We start from the raw sequence: 17814 nt of genomic DNA, 5'->3' as shown, positions 1-17814 counted from the left end.
AAAACCAGCACCAAGAGCTCAGAAGGAGGATGGCGTACAGCGAATGTAGGAAACTCTACCAGCGTTGCGAAGCCCAAGATGAACGAAAACGATGAATGGACTAAAGTTACCAACAGAAAAGCGAAGGGAAAAGCAAAAGTGCGAGCTCGTCCAGATGCGATTATTATCTCCAGTAACTCCAGACTGCCCGTCTGTCCTACGCGGAGATACTCAAAAAGATCAAAGCTGATCCCGACCTAAAAGATCTGTGCGGAAATGTGAACAGAATCCGAAGAACCCAGAAAGGGGATCTCATGTGCGAGCTGAAGAGATGCAGCGTAGGCAAAACTGATGACTTTCGCACTCAAGTGAAAACTCACTTAGGGAGAATGGCGCAGTGCGTCCCCAAAAACATGAGATCTATGTACAATGTAAGGATCTCAATGAAGTGACATCGAAAGAAGAAATTTGTACTGCTCTGAAGGAGTAATTCAAGTTGAAAGAACTTACCGAGGAGTCTGTTGTGGGCTTACGAAAAGCCTATGGTGGTACCCAAAGGGCCAGAATACGAGTACCAGCGGAGGCAGCGCAGATGTTGTTGGCTGCCGGAAGGGTTTAGATTGGATGGGTTGTCTGCTGTTTAAGAGAACAAACTTCACTAAAGAGGTGCTTTAAACGCCTCATGTTTGGCCACTTCGCGAAGGCATGTACCAGCAGGATTGATCGATCCGATCGATGCAGAAGGTGTGGGGAGAAACGCCATATTGCCAGAGAATGAAATAGGGATCTCAAATGCCTATTGTGCGAAGTAAAAGATGGTAAACGACCATAAAGAAGGCCGAAACAACGGTGGCTTGATACGCTGGATGGAGAAATGAAAGCAGCGGCAGGCCATACAATGTACTGCAAGTCAGGCAGCCAGTGGTTTTGTGTGGGCGAAAATAAGTGGTGTATATGTATACAGCTGCTACGCCCCACCAAGTTTGACACTGTCTAAATTCGAGGAAATGTTTGATAACCTTGTTCTCGACGCAAGGGGACGAAGTCCAAAGGTGACTGCTGGTGATTTAAATGCTTGGGCCCTAGAGTGGGGTAGCAGGGAATCAAATGCTAGGGGGCGCAGTTTATTACAAGCTTTTGCGCAGATGGACATAGTTTTGGCTAACGTAGGTGCTGCAAACACCTTTCAGAAAGGGGGGTCAGGCTCGATTGTAGACCTGACCTTTGTCAGCCCTGGGCTGGCGCGTGGTATGTCTTAGTGCGTCAGCAAACGCTACACCCACAGCGATCACCAGGTAATCTTCTTTAAGATATATGTCGAGCCATAGCGCAAAGAGCTTTCGTGCCCGAAACCGAAAAAGATTTCAGGCTGGTCTGCAAAATCTTTGGATGAGCAGGCCTTCATAGAGGTGTAGTTAGATCAACCTGATAAAGCAGGCGCCTCTACGAAAAGAGCCGTCCATCTGGCTCAATGCTTCGCCAAAGCATGTGACGCGTCCATATCTAGGAGGTGCTCATTCCCCCAGTAGAAGACCAAACTACTGGTGAAATGGAGAACTGGCTGGCCTTCGATTAGCCTGCTACCGAGCCAGAAGAGCGGCTCAGAGGGCGGTAGGTAGCGTCGATCAGAGGCAGAAAGAGTGCGCTTATAAGGCAGCCCGCAGAACCCTCAAGCTCGCCATCCAGCGAAGCGGACGTAAACCCTTGGGGGAGTGCTTAAAGAATCGTGATGGGACGATTCAGAGGCCGTTCATCTCCGCAGATCACGTGCCCCATCCTCTTGCTGAAAATCATCCAGGGGTTATTCCCCCAGCAAGAGGAGAGCACCGACACATTCCATCCACCCCTGAATGTGACGGCGGTTCCGCCCGCCACCAGAGACGAGTTGCTGGAGATCTGCGGTAGAATAGGAGAAAATAAAGCGGCGGGCCTGGACGGAGTACCGAATAAGGCCCTTAAGCTTGCCGTGAAATCCAGGCCGGATATGTTCGCTGAGTTGTTTGAAGCGTGCATGTCCGAGGGAATATTTCCAGCGGCATGGAAGCGGTAGAAGTTGGTACTTCTGCTTAAGCCTGGTAAACATCCAGGTGAACCATCCTCATACCGACCCATATGTCTTCTGGACACTGTGGGGAAAATGTTAGAACGGGTAATCTATAATAGATTACTCCCTGTTATTGAGAGCCAAGGCGGTCTTTCAGATCGGTAGTATGGGTTCCGTAAAGCCAGATCAACCATTGATGCCATCAAATTGGTTACTGGCTTGGCCGAAGATGCAATTCACGGAAAGGGTAGTACCAGCAAATATTGCGTGGTAGTAACCCTGGACGTGAAAAATGCATTCAATTCAACCAATTGGAATGTAATACGGAAATCCCTAGCGAAGGTTGGTAATCCCGCCTATCTCGCTGCTATCGTCGATAGTTATTTAACTGAAAGGAGGCTCTGGTATGACACTGATGACGGACCCCAGGAATATGTTGTTTCCACGGGTGTCCCACAGGGCTCCGTATTGGGCCCACTTAATCTTCCCCTTCCGGAGGAAGCCACAGTGGTGGGTTACGCTGACGACATAGCACTGGTTGTTGTCGCAAAGCATCTCGAAGATGAGAGTTATACTCAGGTGAGGTAATCGGTGCTGTTAAAAGTTGTCTAGAGATCTGTGGTCTGACACTTGCAGAGGAAAAAACAGAAGCGGTCCTCATCACTAAGCGCCGGAAGAGAAATTACGCCTGTATTAGAATCCGGAATCATATCATTACTTCCAAGTCGACCGTCAAATACTTCAGTTCAGTTATGAGAAACATCGTATCAACGAACGTCTCCAATCTAAAATTTACTGTAATGTCGTTCGTCCAGTCGCTCTCTATGGTTCTGAGTGTTGGCCGACTATAAACGGCTTCTTGCGGTAATGGAGATGAAGATGTTGCGTTAGACTAGTGACGTAACACGTTTTGATCACCTCCGAAATGAGGATATCTGCGATCGATATGGGGTTACACCGATCGTGGAAAAACTGCAAGAGAGGCGTCTTCGATGATATGGTCAGGTAATTTCCGGTAACGAGAATTCACTTGGAAAGATTGAAGATCGAAGTCGATAGTAAACGACGAAAAGGCCGACCAAAGCGACGGTGGCTTGATACGTTGGATGAGGATTTAAAAGCCTCGAGATTGCATCCAGATCAGGCATTTGATAGAGCCAAATGGCGAAACCGATCACGACGAGCTGACCCCGCTTGTGAACGGGACAAAGGCTGAAGAGAAAGAAGAATTGTATCCTTGTAGGAATAGTAATAGTTCTGCGGGCTGAAGTTTATCAGTTAGTGAGCACAACCAGATAAGAAGAGTTTGAATCTAGCACAAGACGTTCGTACCATGTCTGATACTTTTCAGCATGAGTACTATCCGAATTTTTATGGTTATGAGCTCCTACTGTTCCACAGTCTGAACATAGCGTACTATATATCTAATTAATTAAAACAAAATTTTACAACAAGACAATTAATTTATTATTTCAAGAAAAAAAATATTTCAATGAATACTCAGTGCAACAGTACATGAGAAAATATTACTAACTAAGTAGTTCAAAGACAGAAATATTTATTATAAAATCAGACTTGAATTAAGCATTCTTCCAACAACATTCGAAGTTGTATCTTTAACCTCAGCTTCTTACAGTTGAGTCCTCATTCACTCTAAATTTTCGATCTTTCATTCAATTTTATGTTCGATGTATTCAGAATCGCCTCACGAAGGATCTTAAGTGCTAAATCGACTTTTTCAATAGTTGCGTTTTCGCCCATCAATCCAATACGGAAGACAAGGTCGACAGACGGTCCAAGTCCGCCACTGATTTCGAAAAAGTATCTGAAAATATAAATTTGAGTTGATTTTTTTGTATTTGATATCAATCTAAAGCAAACGTACTTTTTCATTGCATAGCGTGATACTTGTTGCCAGTCAACCCCTTTAGGAATTTTAATGGTAGTGACCGTGGGAAGTCGATCTCTTGGATTATCGACAAATAATTCCAGGCCCATGTCGATAATGCCTTTCTGCAAACGGAACGCACATTCTGTATGTCTTCGGATTAGAGATTTTAATCCTTGTTCACAAGCAGACGCCAGAGCTTCCCGTAAGCCATACAAAAGGGTAGCTGAAACCGTGTGGTGGTAAACCTGAGGGCGCCCGAAACATTTCCATAAGTCTGCTAGTAGAATTGCATCCCAGTAGTAAACTTTAACCCGTGAATTCCGGTTATTTATAACATGCATTGCACGTGGACTGAAGGAAATTGGTGTTATCCCTGGGGGAGCCCCCAAAACCTTCTGTGATCCTGTGAAGGCAACATCCACTTTCCACTCGTCCATGAGAAATTCAACACCCCCAAGAGATGCGACTGTGTCGACAACAAAGATACAATTGTACTTTCGGCAGAGTTCACCAACTTCACGGATATTTCCTTGAAGCAATCCTGTTGAGGAATCACCCTGAACTAGGAAGAAGACCTTTGGTCTATGTACTTCGAACGATTCCTTGATGTCGTCTAGAGTAAGGGTTTTTCCGAAACGGGCTTCTGTGATCCGAACATCTGCTCCATATCGTTTTGCCATCTCAGCTGCTCGATATCCCCACAAGCCGGTTACTCCGAAGGCTGCCACGTCACCATCTTCCAGTAAGTTACAAAGGGCAGCCTCCATACCACCCTGACCGGATGCGCTGATGCAAAATGTGGCCGGATTTTTTGTTTGGAACATGTATTTGATGCCTTCTTTGATTTCGTCCATTATCTGAAAGTAGAGGAAATATAAGTTAGAATTATTTTCTTTATCTGTATTTAAGAATTCAAGTTGTTCAAGGACAGTATTCAATTGTGGAGTCTACTATGAACATGGTCCTCCTCCCTCCTCTCCTCCCTTCTCTCATGTATTAAGAGAGAAGGGAGGAGATAAGTTAAAGGAAGGAGAAAGAAGGCGCGGGATGGATGTCGAAAGTGGGGAAGAGGGCAAGAGTGCGTGTCAAAATTAAATGAAATTTCTATTCCGAGTCCCTTAGAAAATTCCGGACCCATAGGGAACGAACCCCCCTCCTCCCCTTAAAACTCTCCTCGCGTTAGACCTGAGGAGGAAGAGGAATTAAGAAACGGAAGCGAAGACGGAAAAAAAAGGAGAAACAAAGAGAGTGAGAAAATGAAAGTACCGAAGACGGTCGAACATGCGCAATGATTTTTTTACATCATACAATTTCTACTAATGCGCCGGGAGACGAACCGCCTGTGTTTAGTCTTCTTGGTGTTGTCAAATGGGTAAATTGTGGCTTGCTAGGTCATTCTCTTTACTCTTAGCACGGCTGAACGACAGTTCTCGAATTTTTTTCCTGCGGTAATGAACGAAACCAGCAAACAGAACATTTTATACTCAGATTTATGGATTAGAAGTAGGTATGGAACAGTCATGAATAATAATAAAAGCTACAAAATAAGGAAAGCTAACAAGAGGACAGGGGTGGGTGGAGTGGGGAACTTTTTTCGAGCTCTGAATTTTCTCAGGGAATCAAAAAATACCAAAAGGTGGCAATGAATTCCTACCGAGGACCTTAACTTCGCGAATTGGGAAATGGCCCCAAAATGGAAGAGCGAAGTCATCCATCTGTTCATTTCCCCTTTAAGGTAGAAACAACGGTCTTTGCCAAATGCACGTTTCGATATTCATCTCAATGATAGCAGGGTTTATAATAAGATCTCTGCGGTCTTTGGGCACCTGCAACTGGCTGGGAGGAAACGCAACTTCTTACCGAACTTAAAGAGCCTTCATCCGCTATTTGGAGTGAAAAATACGGCCAGCCAACCGCAGATACCCGGTCTGGAAGAGGACTTTCAAAAAAAGGCTAAGTGAATTTTCCTCCTTCGGCTGAACATCAATTGAGCCCCGTATGACTTGGCATTGAAGAAAACCATTAAGTTTGTTGGGCTTATATTTGCTGTATAATTAAGACCCTTTAGTGACATTGTTTAACAGCTTTTTTTTATCATATCAAGGATGACATTAATCTGTCATGAAAACCTCTTTCAAATATTGTTGTTAATTTTATTTATTTTTTACTGTCTCCTATATTTTATATTTAAATATTTACTATACAAACATTTAAATGCTCCAAATTCAGTATTTATTATGTTTTCTTATTTTAATTTATTTAAATGGCATCATATCATATAAAACAATTCCAAACTGATATAAAGAGGAATGAAAGCGCATAGCTGTTCTCGCTGGGACTCCATGGCGATCAGTACGATAGAAGCTTGCAGATTGGTCGTTTCGATCCCCAGATAGCTTGGTGGTTAGAGCACTAAACTGTAACAAGGGAAGGTCGCGGCTCAAATCTCACTGTTGAGGGAGATATTACTAGATTACTGAATATTGGATACCAGTTGGCTCAGCTGAAGATAAAACCTGATTCAAATTAGCATAACAGCCCTGGGTCAGCCCAATGCTAACTATCTTGCCTTCTAGTGTACCGTACGGTTTTCGAAGGAAGTGTGCAATACGCTTCAAAGAGTAGATCCAAATTGGAGCGCTGCAACATCGTTCATTATTTACGAACTATCACAATCTCAAAGGATACCCTATTTTTTCTAACATTAGCACTAAATGCAAACCAGTTCGGACAACTCTACGTTCTTAAAAGGAACAAGTGGCTCTTGGTCGGTATTCGGTTATCGGGAAGATCCGCTAGCATCGAACACGTTTGCAGAATGGTTTATTTTGAGATGCTGTGAACCGAACTATGTGAGAGACCCAGGACATCTAGGCAAGCCGTGAGGGGTTGAGGTAAAATACTTGTAACTGAAAATATTACGCAAACTATAACCACCCTTTTAAGTTGCTTAATTTGTTTGATCTGTTGAACCAGTGGTTCATGGTTTCATGGTTGACTTTCTTCTCCGGGCTGAGGTGAAAATGACACCGAGAAATTGGCCCCGGGGCGAAAAATGTTGCAGGTCCCCTATTATCCCGTTTTTTCAGTAAAGTTTCTACTATTCTGCCATCACTCTTCCCCCGCCGGCCTATAAAATTCCGGGCCCTGGGACAGGGGGTGAAGACCCCCGTCCCAACCTATTTAATTAGGTCTAATTATGGGGGATAACAACATCAATAATTCACGCAGCTGTGACCTGCCTTGTCAGTTGACAGAATGTCAGGACTGTTGTGCGAAATGTGGCGATCTGTTAACAATTGCTGGTCCATATACATTCTGCAACAAGAACTGCCGAAAACTGCCTACGCTTCATGTAGAATATGCTTCTTTGATCAGATCTGAAGAGTCGCCTTGTATACAGCATGGTGCCTGTCCGTCTATTGCGCTGACCCGAAATGATATGATTCAACGTTTCTAACGCCGAACCACATAATCTGGTCTAGTCGTTATCCACCCTCTCTCCTTTATTATGAGCTTTTTATAAGCATCGTGGCAACCACGCCGTCCTAGATTCCACATATAACTCCCACCTTAGCAAAGAGCTCATCAGCACACAGCCATCTGTTTGACAAATTGAGATCGACAAATGGCTGCCAGAAGCTTTTGCCGTGCGTTACCTCGACTCAACTGCCGATTCCACCTCAATCAGAAAATTGAAAGATTGATTCTTTAAGTTGAGTGGAGTCAGTCCGCAATCTGTCTTGCAAATAGATGTAAGAGTATGTAAGAGACTCTTTGCTATAAAAATAAGCGCGCATCGAGTCGACTTGGCGGTGATGTTGACCCACAACGTCAACTGCGTCCTTGCTTTCGATATCAGGAGGGAGGTCTATGAGGTCCACGACAGAATTTGACTAATTCATTCGGAATGTGAACATATGTATCGGCCATTAGTCGTTTTCCAGATCGGCCGTCATCCAAAACATCATGCCAGTGACGAGATGGCGAGAATATTTGGTGTTTTTATTTTATTCTTCTCAGAGAGATGCGATTCCGTTCCTAGAATTCTTCTGATGCGGAGATTACATAACAATGCTATATATGTCTGACATCCGCTCGTGGTGACCTTTTCGGGTAACTTTGATTCGAAACTTGTCTAAACTAAATTTCACCCGAATATCATAGCTGAACATGTCAGCTGCATGCAACACACTTCAAAGATATTTGATCTGTATTCAGTGATTGCGAAATGATGCCCTCTAGCATCATTCAGTAGGCATGAAAGGGAGTTCAGTTCCATACAAAACCAAAGGAGACTCAAAAGACCCCCCTGGGAAATGCAGTGTTGATGGCGCCTAGACGGTTTTCTTTTGTATGTTTTCCCATACCATGCATCACATACACGTCATCCACATTATCAAAAACATGCGCGGAATTCTTCACACATAAGCAGTCTAAGAACGTCGAAAATGTACAATGCTTTTATTCGACCATACAAATTCAAGCAATGCACCGGGAGAGGAATCTCTTGTATGTAGTCCTTTTGCCTCAGATGAGCGCACTGGTAAGTTGATGTGCCACTCTCTCTGACTATGCTACACAAACGTAGAACGTCTATTAGCTCGAGGACTGATGCAATCAGGTAAGCAAAACGTAGTAATGTCAGGGAATCTATTTTTTGAGACTGTATTCTTCCGAAAAAAGTGAAGAGGTATAAAGAGATAACATAGAGAACACTCCAACATTCGTAACTAACGCTAAGCAAGAGGTGCTAGACATCTCTTGGAAATACTCTTATGAACGGGCTGGCCCAAATTTGCAGGATGTCTGATGAGCAATTTATGTTCAAACACAGAATTGACATTGAGGCTACTCTGAAGTAAAAAGAATACTAAGGAATCTCAAGATAACGGATTGGGGCTTCAATGCATGGTACCTGAGCAATAACATGGCTCACATACAGAGGGGCGATGATATTAGGAGGGAACTGAAGCTGATGAAAGGCCTCAAAAATTCGTCATGATGCATATGAGGCCAGCTGTTCGGCTAAGACAGTCGTGTCCTTAAAGGAGGAAATTTGGTGGAACAGGAATCTAGCCAGAATGTGAACAGAGGTTCGAAAACTCTTCAACCGGACAAAACAAACCGGGGACTGATGCGATCAGGTAAGCAAAATGAAGTAATATCATGGAATTCTGTGAAGGAATTGAACAGACCACAGAGGCATCCAAGCTATACAAAACTATAGGAAAATATAGGACAATAACTTCTGCCTGTTTGAAGAAGGAAGGTGGGACATTTACCGAGAATGAGGAGAATTCATTTCAAGACGTAAGGCGACAATGTTCCGCCTGATACCCCAACAGAAACTAGCAAAAGTGATATGCTCGGGACTCGGAACTTGGGACCCCCAGCATTTTTCCGGCACTACGGTTTTTGGACATCGAAGGAGCATTTGGTAGCCATCAATCCACTTAAGTAAAATCAGGTGAACTCTAAACTGGTACGGGAACGAGTTGAAAAACTGAATACACTTAGGTCACGCAATACGGTCTGAATGCGCTGGGTTTCAGGTTACATTTGGTTAGAAGGCAATAAAGCAGCGGACTAGCTGGCCAGAAAAGGAGCAGAAAAGACGGTACACGGCTATGGGTTCATGGTTAAGATGCTCAAAAATGAAGTGGATCGGCTAACTATACTAGATGAAGATACTAGGAATGAAGCAGTTCTGGTTGCTCATGGAGGAATACGAACCCAAGCCCTCGAAGGACTGTTTGAACCTCACCAAGAAGAGTGGAGGATCATAGTGGGAACTCTCACTGGGGATTCCCGCTGAACTATCACCTGGGGAAGCTATGAACATCTACGGCAGTGTCAGCACATTTTATGCGGAGAGTGATGAAACCTCCATGTATGTTCCGGGACAGTGGTCGACACTTGTGCAAAATGGGTTGAGGAACCTAGGAGAATACTTAATACCAGATGTCAAGTTAAAATACTTGAAAGTGAGGAATATATTACAATTTTTGTTACAGGCATGCTTGACGTACTATAATTAATAGGTATACTACTAGGACGAAGCGCAACTTCCCTTTACTGTATTTTTCCGAGTTATCACAATCTCGGCAGATGCCGGATTTTACCTAATACTAGCACTAAGTGCCAAGCATTTAGGCTCGGACGATCCTACCTACTTAAAAACTAAAGGGGCACTGGTGGTGGTGGCCGGTGGTAGGTCAGTGGGAGAATCGAGTACCCCCCGCAACATCGAGCACGTATGCAGAATGGTGTACTTCTGCATGGTTTGAACCAGACTGTGCGAAAGTCCCAGGACATCAAGGGAAGCCGTGAGGGATTTAGGTACAATACCTGTAGCTGACAATATTATGGGAACTACAACCACCCGCTCGAGACGCCAAATTTCTTTGATTTCACGAGCCAATGGCTCATAGTTCACCTTCTTTTCCACGTATTTCCGTTCAATGTTGCTATTATGGGGGATAGCAACATCAATAATATACGCGGAGCGACCCGTCTTGCCAACTAGCAGTACGTCAGGCTTGTTGTGTGCGGTATGGCGATCAGTCAGAACTTGCCGGTCCCAATACATGCTGTAAGCAGAACTATCAAGTACTGCTTGCGGCTCATATCGGTAAACCGGACATGTTCCCGTGATCAGCCCATGCTTATATGCAAGGTTTTGATGGATAACCTTACATACAGCATTATGCCTGGTGATGTGTTGCACCGGTGCCATAACAGTACAGCCAGAAATGAGATGGTCCAACGTTTCTAACGCCGAACCACACATTCTGCACTGGTCGTTCTCCACCCGTTCTTTCATGATGAGCTTTTTATAAGCTCGGGTAGCGACCACGCCATCCCGAATGGCACACATGAACCCCTCCGTCTCAGCAAAGAGCTCCCCAGCACACAGCCACCTGTTCGACAGATGCAAATCGACAAATGGCTGCCAAAGACAATTCACGTGTTTACCGTGCATTGCCTTCGACTTCCATTCCTCGATCCGCTCCTGGTCCGACTTCACCCCACTCAGAGGATTGAAAGATCGATCCTTCAAGTTAAGTGGAGTCAGTCCACAGTCTGCCTTACAGACAGCCGCATGCAAGGGGCTCGCCTGCTCTTTACTGTAAAAATAAGCGCGCAGCGAGTCGACTTGGCGATGATGTTGTGCCGCCACGTCAACCACGCCCCTACCTCCGATGTCACGAGGCAGGTTCATCCGCTCCACGGCAGACTTTGGGTGATGCATTCGGAATTTGGACATAGTTGTCCGTATCCGCCGCTGGACGTTTTCCAGGTCGGTCTTCGTCCACGGCAATATTCCGAATGCATAAGCCAGTGAAGGGATAGCGAATACATTCAACGCGCTTATTTTATTCTTCCCCGAGAGATGCGATTTCAGCACCAGCTTTACACGTCGCAGGAATTCGGACAGCAGAGCTTCCTTCAGATCACCAACTCGAGCATGGGTTCCTTGCAGAATTCCTAGGTACTTGTAGAAGTCTGTCTCGGTCATAGCTTCGACGTGGAGGTCACCAATGCTATGTCCGGCATGCGGCTCGTGATGACCTTTGCGGATGGCTTGGATTCGACATTTGTCTAATCCAAACTCCATCCGATTATTATATTATTATTATTATTATTAGTACCCATAAGTAGACGGTCAGATTGCCAGACTATGCCAAAGTTTTCAATTCCGTTGCCTTTATAACGACGAAATCTATGGCTGGATAAAATCCGCTTGAATGATGGAGATGGGTTGGTCATTTAATCCGCATGGATGAGGATGATCCAGCCCGGAAATTCTATAAGGGTCTATATCTATGGCAGACCCTGCCTCAGCGTTGCCGTAGGCCAGGACGCTAGACAGGTTTTAGGGATATCAAATGTCAGGGAATGTCGGGATGTCTAGAGTTATTTTATTTATTTATTTATTTGATTAACAATAAACCAAGCTGCAACAGTTATAATCCCCTAATTTTCTGGTCAGGGGGGAGTTGAAATAGCGCGAGAGCTCCGCGAAAGGGACCTCAAAAATATTAAGGTTGTGAATATTGTGTAATGGGTCACTGTATTGAGTTAAGGAGGCTGCAGAGCTGTCAATCAAGCCATTATTGCAGAAATGTCAGGTTAAGGAAAGCCACAAGTTCAGGATATGTCGAGTAGTTTATTTTAAAGGTTAAGAATGGAGTAAATCTCTTTTTACAGATTTAATTGCATCGTAATCACAATTATGGTAAGGGGACCACACTACCGAAGCATATTCAAGAATATTGCGGAGGAAGGATGACTGTGGAATGGATATCCATGACTGTGGAATGGATGAATTGATAGGAGGAACGAAGGATAAAGCCGGATATTTTGGATGCGCGCTGAGTACATTGACATAATGAAAATAATTCGGAGTTTGCTGTCAAAAGTCGCACCTAGGTCCTTGTAAGAAGCAATCACGGCTAAGGGCTGACCATCTAGACATTCGAAACGTCTCACCATAGGGTCAAAGCTCTTACTGTACAGGACTATGATCTTGCCAGTCCTCATGTATTCCTCGGAAACTTGAGTTCTTAGCAAGAAAAATTGCAAACTCTTGGCCGCGTTCAAGAGAAGAATCCTCCGAAGAATTTTTGGCCCCCTACATGAGGATGGACGATTCCGTAGCCTACACAATGACGAAATCTATGAGCGATACCATGACCGTCTGGTTGAGGATAAAATCCGGCTCAATAGGTTACGGTGGACGGGTCACTTAATCCGTATGGATGAGGATGATCCACCCGGAAAGTCTATAAGGGCAATATCTATGGTAGAAAAAGAAGACGAGGCAGACCCTGCCTAAGATGGAACGATGGCGTAGGCCAGGACGCCAGACAGCTTTTAGGGATATCGAATTGGTGGACCGCGGCGCAAAACCGGGATGTCTGGAGTTCCTTATTAAAGCAGGCCTAGACCGGATATCGGTTGTTGCGCCGTTGATGATGATGATCTAGACAATAAACGGGGGGGGGGGGGGGGAGAACTTTTTAGTGAATAGCATAAAGAGTAGAATTTCTTCACATTAAGTGATAATGTGTCAAGGTTTGATTGAAGGTTGCACTAATCAGTAGGCGAACCGACAACAGAAAACAATTTTAAATCGTCTGCATATAAAAGGCTTGGACAGGTAAACAAGGAAGGAAGATCATTCACGAAAAATGAAAACAGAAATCGACCGAGGATGGACCCTTGGTCCCGATCAGGGAGAAAATGGAGACGCGATTCAACCACTGAAGAAGAGACGTCTACTCTACCATCTAAGTAAGATCGTAACCAGGAGAGAATACTTGTTGGGAATCCATAAGATCGGAGTTTGGTGAGAAGCAAGGAGTGGTCAATGGAATCGAGAGCTTTCGAAAATTTAGTATAGATTGTGGGCACATCATTTCTCGTACTTAGTAAGCTCGCTCCAAAGCTGGGGAAGTCCAAAATATTGGTCACAGTCAAGCGATCGTGTTGAGACCCATGCTGCTCTTTCATAATGAGACAAAAGGCAATCTTTTTGGACTGCCTTTTTGGAGAACGTGGAAAGGATGGATATAGGTTGGTAGTTTTCGGTCCGGCTATTGTCATCTTTTTTTTGTGTAAGCGTATAATACGAGCTTCTTTCCATATATCCGGAAAAATACCTTCGGGCAAACTCTTGTTATAAATGATAGTAAGGGGCAGGGAAATGTTTTGTTTACATTTGTTAAGAAGAGAATCGGAATGTCATCGGGATCGCAACCGCCATTAACGTCGACGTTTCTAATAAAGATCTCGACCATAGAGGGAAGAATGGAGGAATGGAGGGTATACGAGTACTTTCCGAAGAGGAATCAAATGTGTCGAAAGAAAGGTAAGATGAATGGTTAGGGCTGGAAACGGAGGAAAAATGATCCCGAAGATGATTTAGAGAAATAAGAAGTTTGGTTATCCAATTTCATATTAACAGCGGGAGAAGTGGGCAAAGAGTGTAAATTGCGGACGTTTGACCAGAAGAATTTGATTTCCCGTCGCTCGAATCTGCCTTCGATGCTATTTAAATATTGGGAATGTGCATTTTTGATCAAAATGTTCCCAGACGAACGTAGAATTATAAACTGTGCCCTGTCTTCGGCATTACCGGAACGTTTAAATCACAGAGGAGCTTTGTGTTTTTCATGAAGAGTATTACAAACCTCTATGGTGAACCAGGGAGGGTATTTGCACAAACTAGGATGAGAGAGGGGAACGAAACAGGGAAGAAAGTTTTCCAAAAGGTCACGAAATACTAAAACAGCCTGGTCGGATAATAGATTTACTAACGGGTTCCAGTCAACTGCCTTATGAAAATCATTCAGAGCTTGGAAATCCGCCTTGTGAAAGAATTGGGCGCCTTACGAGACGCCAGTATGTTGGATCGATTAATATAGAAATCAACTTCCAGAGCCGGATGGTGAGAATCAATTTTAAGGTAAGGCGATTTTCAGGAGGCAGAACTAGGGTTCATGACCGCGATCGAAGTTAAGTGCGAAGGGGTACAATTATTAGGGTACATGGAAACACCGGGGGAATCTAGCCATTCAATGGAAGGAAAATTGAAGTCCCGCAGAGGGTGAAGGGTAAATCAGGATATTTGACTGAGAGGACATCCGAAAGAACGTCGATAAATTCCTCAATATGATAGGCTGGATACGAACAACGAAGGTAGATACGTCATATTATAGACAGAACACTTTTTGGAGGAGAAATTAAGGTAATGAGCGACTCGTAAGGATGGACATTTAAGGGTATGATGCGGGTAATAGAAAAATGTTGCCTAACAGCAATTAAAACACCCCCCCCCCCTTCTTCCCCCTCCCTCGTGAGTTTACCTGACACTTGCAAACCGCGATCGCCACGAAGGGCAGAGTAACCATCGAGAGGATCTTCATTCATTATTAAGGCTGGCCTAGGCCAGATACCGGTTGTTGCACCATTGATGAGCTTCACATCTAGGGAACTCATAATTTACCTTCTTCTTGCGTTGTACTATATAGCGGTCGATTCATATCAGTATACCCCTGATGCTTCCGTAAGCACTTAGTATTGTGGTTGATCGTATACTACCGTGACCATCATCGTATAGCCAAGAATAAGATAGTCCAGCGGGAGCACTTATCATTTTCCAATCGTTCTTTTATAATAATCTTTCGATAAATAGATGTGGTGCCGGAACTGTACTGATTGGAGTTCCCATCACAATGCTATTTATTAGACGAATGGAGATCAAGGATATCCTCACCGTACATTGCTCTAGGTCCGATTTTACCCGCACTCATATGGATGGATCGCTCTTTTAAATTAAGTGGAGTCAGTCCCGTGTGTTTTATAAAAGCTGCATCCATGGGATTCAGCTGCTTCTTGGTGTGGAATAAGAACGAACTAAAGTAACTTGGTGGCGATCTGCTGCACGTTCAATCATCAACCTCATCTGGTTTACCACAGATTTTGGGTGATGTACTAAGAATTTGAACATATTGGTTCGCTTCTTCCTTCAGACTTTTGGATAGTTTGGATAGTTCAAAAGCATATGCCAGTGAAAAAATAGCGCACGTTTTCACTGCACTTATTTTTTTCTTCCCAGATAGGTGTGAAAATTATTATTATTATGTCCGGACAGCTACCAGCTTGATCGATTGATAGTATCAAGAGCACACTAGATAATAGAGAAGCTTTCCACATGTCTCAGCTACTTTGATGAAGGTAGAACCACTAAACTTATACCAGAAATTGGTTCATGAAGGCGTTGCTGCCCCAGATGGAATTGCTAGGAATATCGGTTTACTGAGCCTCGAAGCAGCACACTCTCCACCAGGGTCGTACGAAGGAAAAACCGGGCCTGCAGTCAAAAATTAGTCGGACCTTCCCGAAATTGCATAATTGATCTAATTTTGGTAAAATTTCATTATATCGGGCCCTGAGAGGACTTCGAGCTTGCGGAAAATCCTCGTTTTCTCCCGCCCTTACGGATGGTCTGCTCTCAACAATTCATCTCTCACTTTGCCGTTTTGTTTATAAATATAAATTTGTCCCACAATTGTTAACGATTTACATAGAGATTCTATCTATCTATCGAGAATTTTTAAAAATCTTCCATCCTTGATAAAGTTACATTACATAAGTATTAATTGGTCTTATTTAGATTTTTTATTTTTTTATACCACAAATTTGCAGACTATCTATCTCTTCACTAGACTCCAGGTCATGACCTACAGTGATTGTTTATATATATTCGTATTACTGATAAAAATAGCTTCATTTACCAAATAGAACGTAGATTTGATTGCATAAGTTACTAAGGAAAATCTGCATATTCATTGACACATTGAGTTTAATACACATAGAATGGTGAAAAACCTTTCTGCCCCCAGAATACAAGCGAACCTACTGATCTAGGAGCCAACTTTCGAACACCACACATTTACACTCACTGTAACTAGAAGGACTGATTTACTTCCAAAGTTAACATACCTCAAGACATTCTGGATGCATATGTCCTAGCAAAGGATTTGAAAGGGCATCGAGGACCCGTTGCGAGCAATTTGATGGACCTGGTCCCATCAACGTCTTGCTGGGTACCATAAGAGGCTTCCTTAGGGTTGCTGGTGGTGGAACTTCCATTTTGAGTTTTCACTTGGCTTACAGCACTTTTCTTAACAGGAAATAATACTTTTCACTCAGTTCACTGGGATTAGTCAAGCCACTATTCACAGACTCTTAAATCTCCACGAGTGGATTAATGGTAAAATGTTAAATGATCCAGAAATCAACGCTCTTGTCTTTTATATGCTAATAGCTGCTCTCTCCTTATCAATGTGGTCGTTAGTTTGTGGCTTGAATTTGAAATATTTCTACGCAACTGATAACGGACTTTCATAAGGGTGTGGAAGAGAGGGATAAGTCCATATTCAATTTACTTTATACATAATGAAGTGATTATCAAGAGATCGCTCATTTGGATCCACATAGATGACAGAAAATCATGAGAGATGGAATTATGGTGAAATGCAAATGCGATTTTTAGATTTTCTAACTTGATTTGATTCTCATTTAGGTATATCACGTTTGCGATAGTGCGTTATCAGTCAATGTTTCTAAACATTGGGTTGATCGCAATTTGTCAAGGCCGTGGATTTGCATCTGTTTCTTTTGAAGTGAATGCATTTGCGCGTGCATAGATAGATGAATTTGTAACATTAGAAACTGAAGATGAAGCAGGGGATGATAGGAACTTGAAATACAAAGCTCCAAAGTTACAATTTGTGGTGGTGTGCAGGCTTCCCACTATGAGCACTTCATTTTTTAAGTGTTTGTCGTTACTACTTAGTTTTTAGTTAGTTTAGTTAACTGGGGGGAGCCGCAGCTCCGAGCACTCAGGCCATTATTAGACCCATTGTACTATTCCCGTAAGTTGCCTATTCAATGGCTTCCCGCCTACGGTGTTCGCAGGCTTTAGCGAATCTGAGAACATTCTCAAGAGGCAGAGAGTGTGCAGATTCTTCATTGAAGAAAACCTTGCCAAGGTGTCTTCGTCTGAGATCTGAGGATGCCGGGCAGCTGCATAAAAAGTGCAGGGCTGTCTCCTCCTTCTCCTCACATCACTACCCCAATCTTTTCCATATGGTAGTTTAGGGGGCAGTGTCCCGTCAAAAGCCCTACTAGGGTTTTCATGTCCCACTTCGTAAGGGACAACAAAAATGCCGCTCCAGTGGCCCTAGGCTCCTTCACATGGATTTTCGCTTGCCGGCAAGAGTTCAAATTTCTCCACTCGGTTGCGTGAATCATTGCAATTTCACCCTTCAGAGTAGACTTGACAGTAGATGGTCGGATTCCAAGAGCTGGTTCTGGCCCCACCATT

General features: G+C 43.7%; 1 protein-coding gene across 1 annotated transcript; it reads right to left on the bottom strand.

Annotated features, from left to right (window-relative positions):
• Positions 1-3466: 3466 nt before the first annotated feature.
• Positions 3467-16583, bottom strand: LOC119646183 (serine--pyruvate aminotransferase, mitochondrial). The gene is made up of 3 exons (XM_038046565.1): positions 16428-16583; positions 3909-4771; positions 3467-3848 (listed from the first exon to the last, which is right to left on the bottom strand). The coding sequence occupies exons 1-3, from the start codon at positions 16575-16577 to the stop codon at positions 3677-3679; spliced, it is 1185 nt and encodes a 394-aa protein (XP_037902493.1). The 5' UTR covers positions 16578-16583; the 3' UTR covers positions 3467-3676.
• Positions 16584-17814: the final 1231 nt, after the last annotated feature.

This window comes from Hermetia illucens, chromosome 1 (genome assembly GCF_905115235.1).
Source record: "Hermetia illucens chromosome 1, iHerIll2.2.curated.20191125, whole genome shotgun sequence".
In the NCBI taxonomy this organism is placed as follows: domain Eukaryota; kingdom Metazoa; phylum Arthropoda; class Insecta; order Diptera; family Stratiomyidae; genus Hermetia; species Hermetia illucens.
Note: the sequence above shows the minus strand (reverse complement) of the source record. Positions and strands in the feature narration are given on the sequence as shown.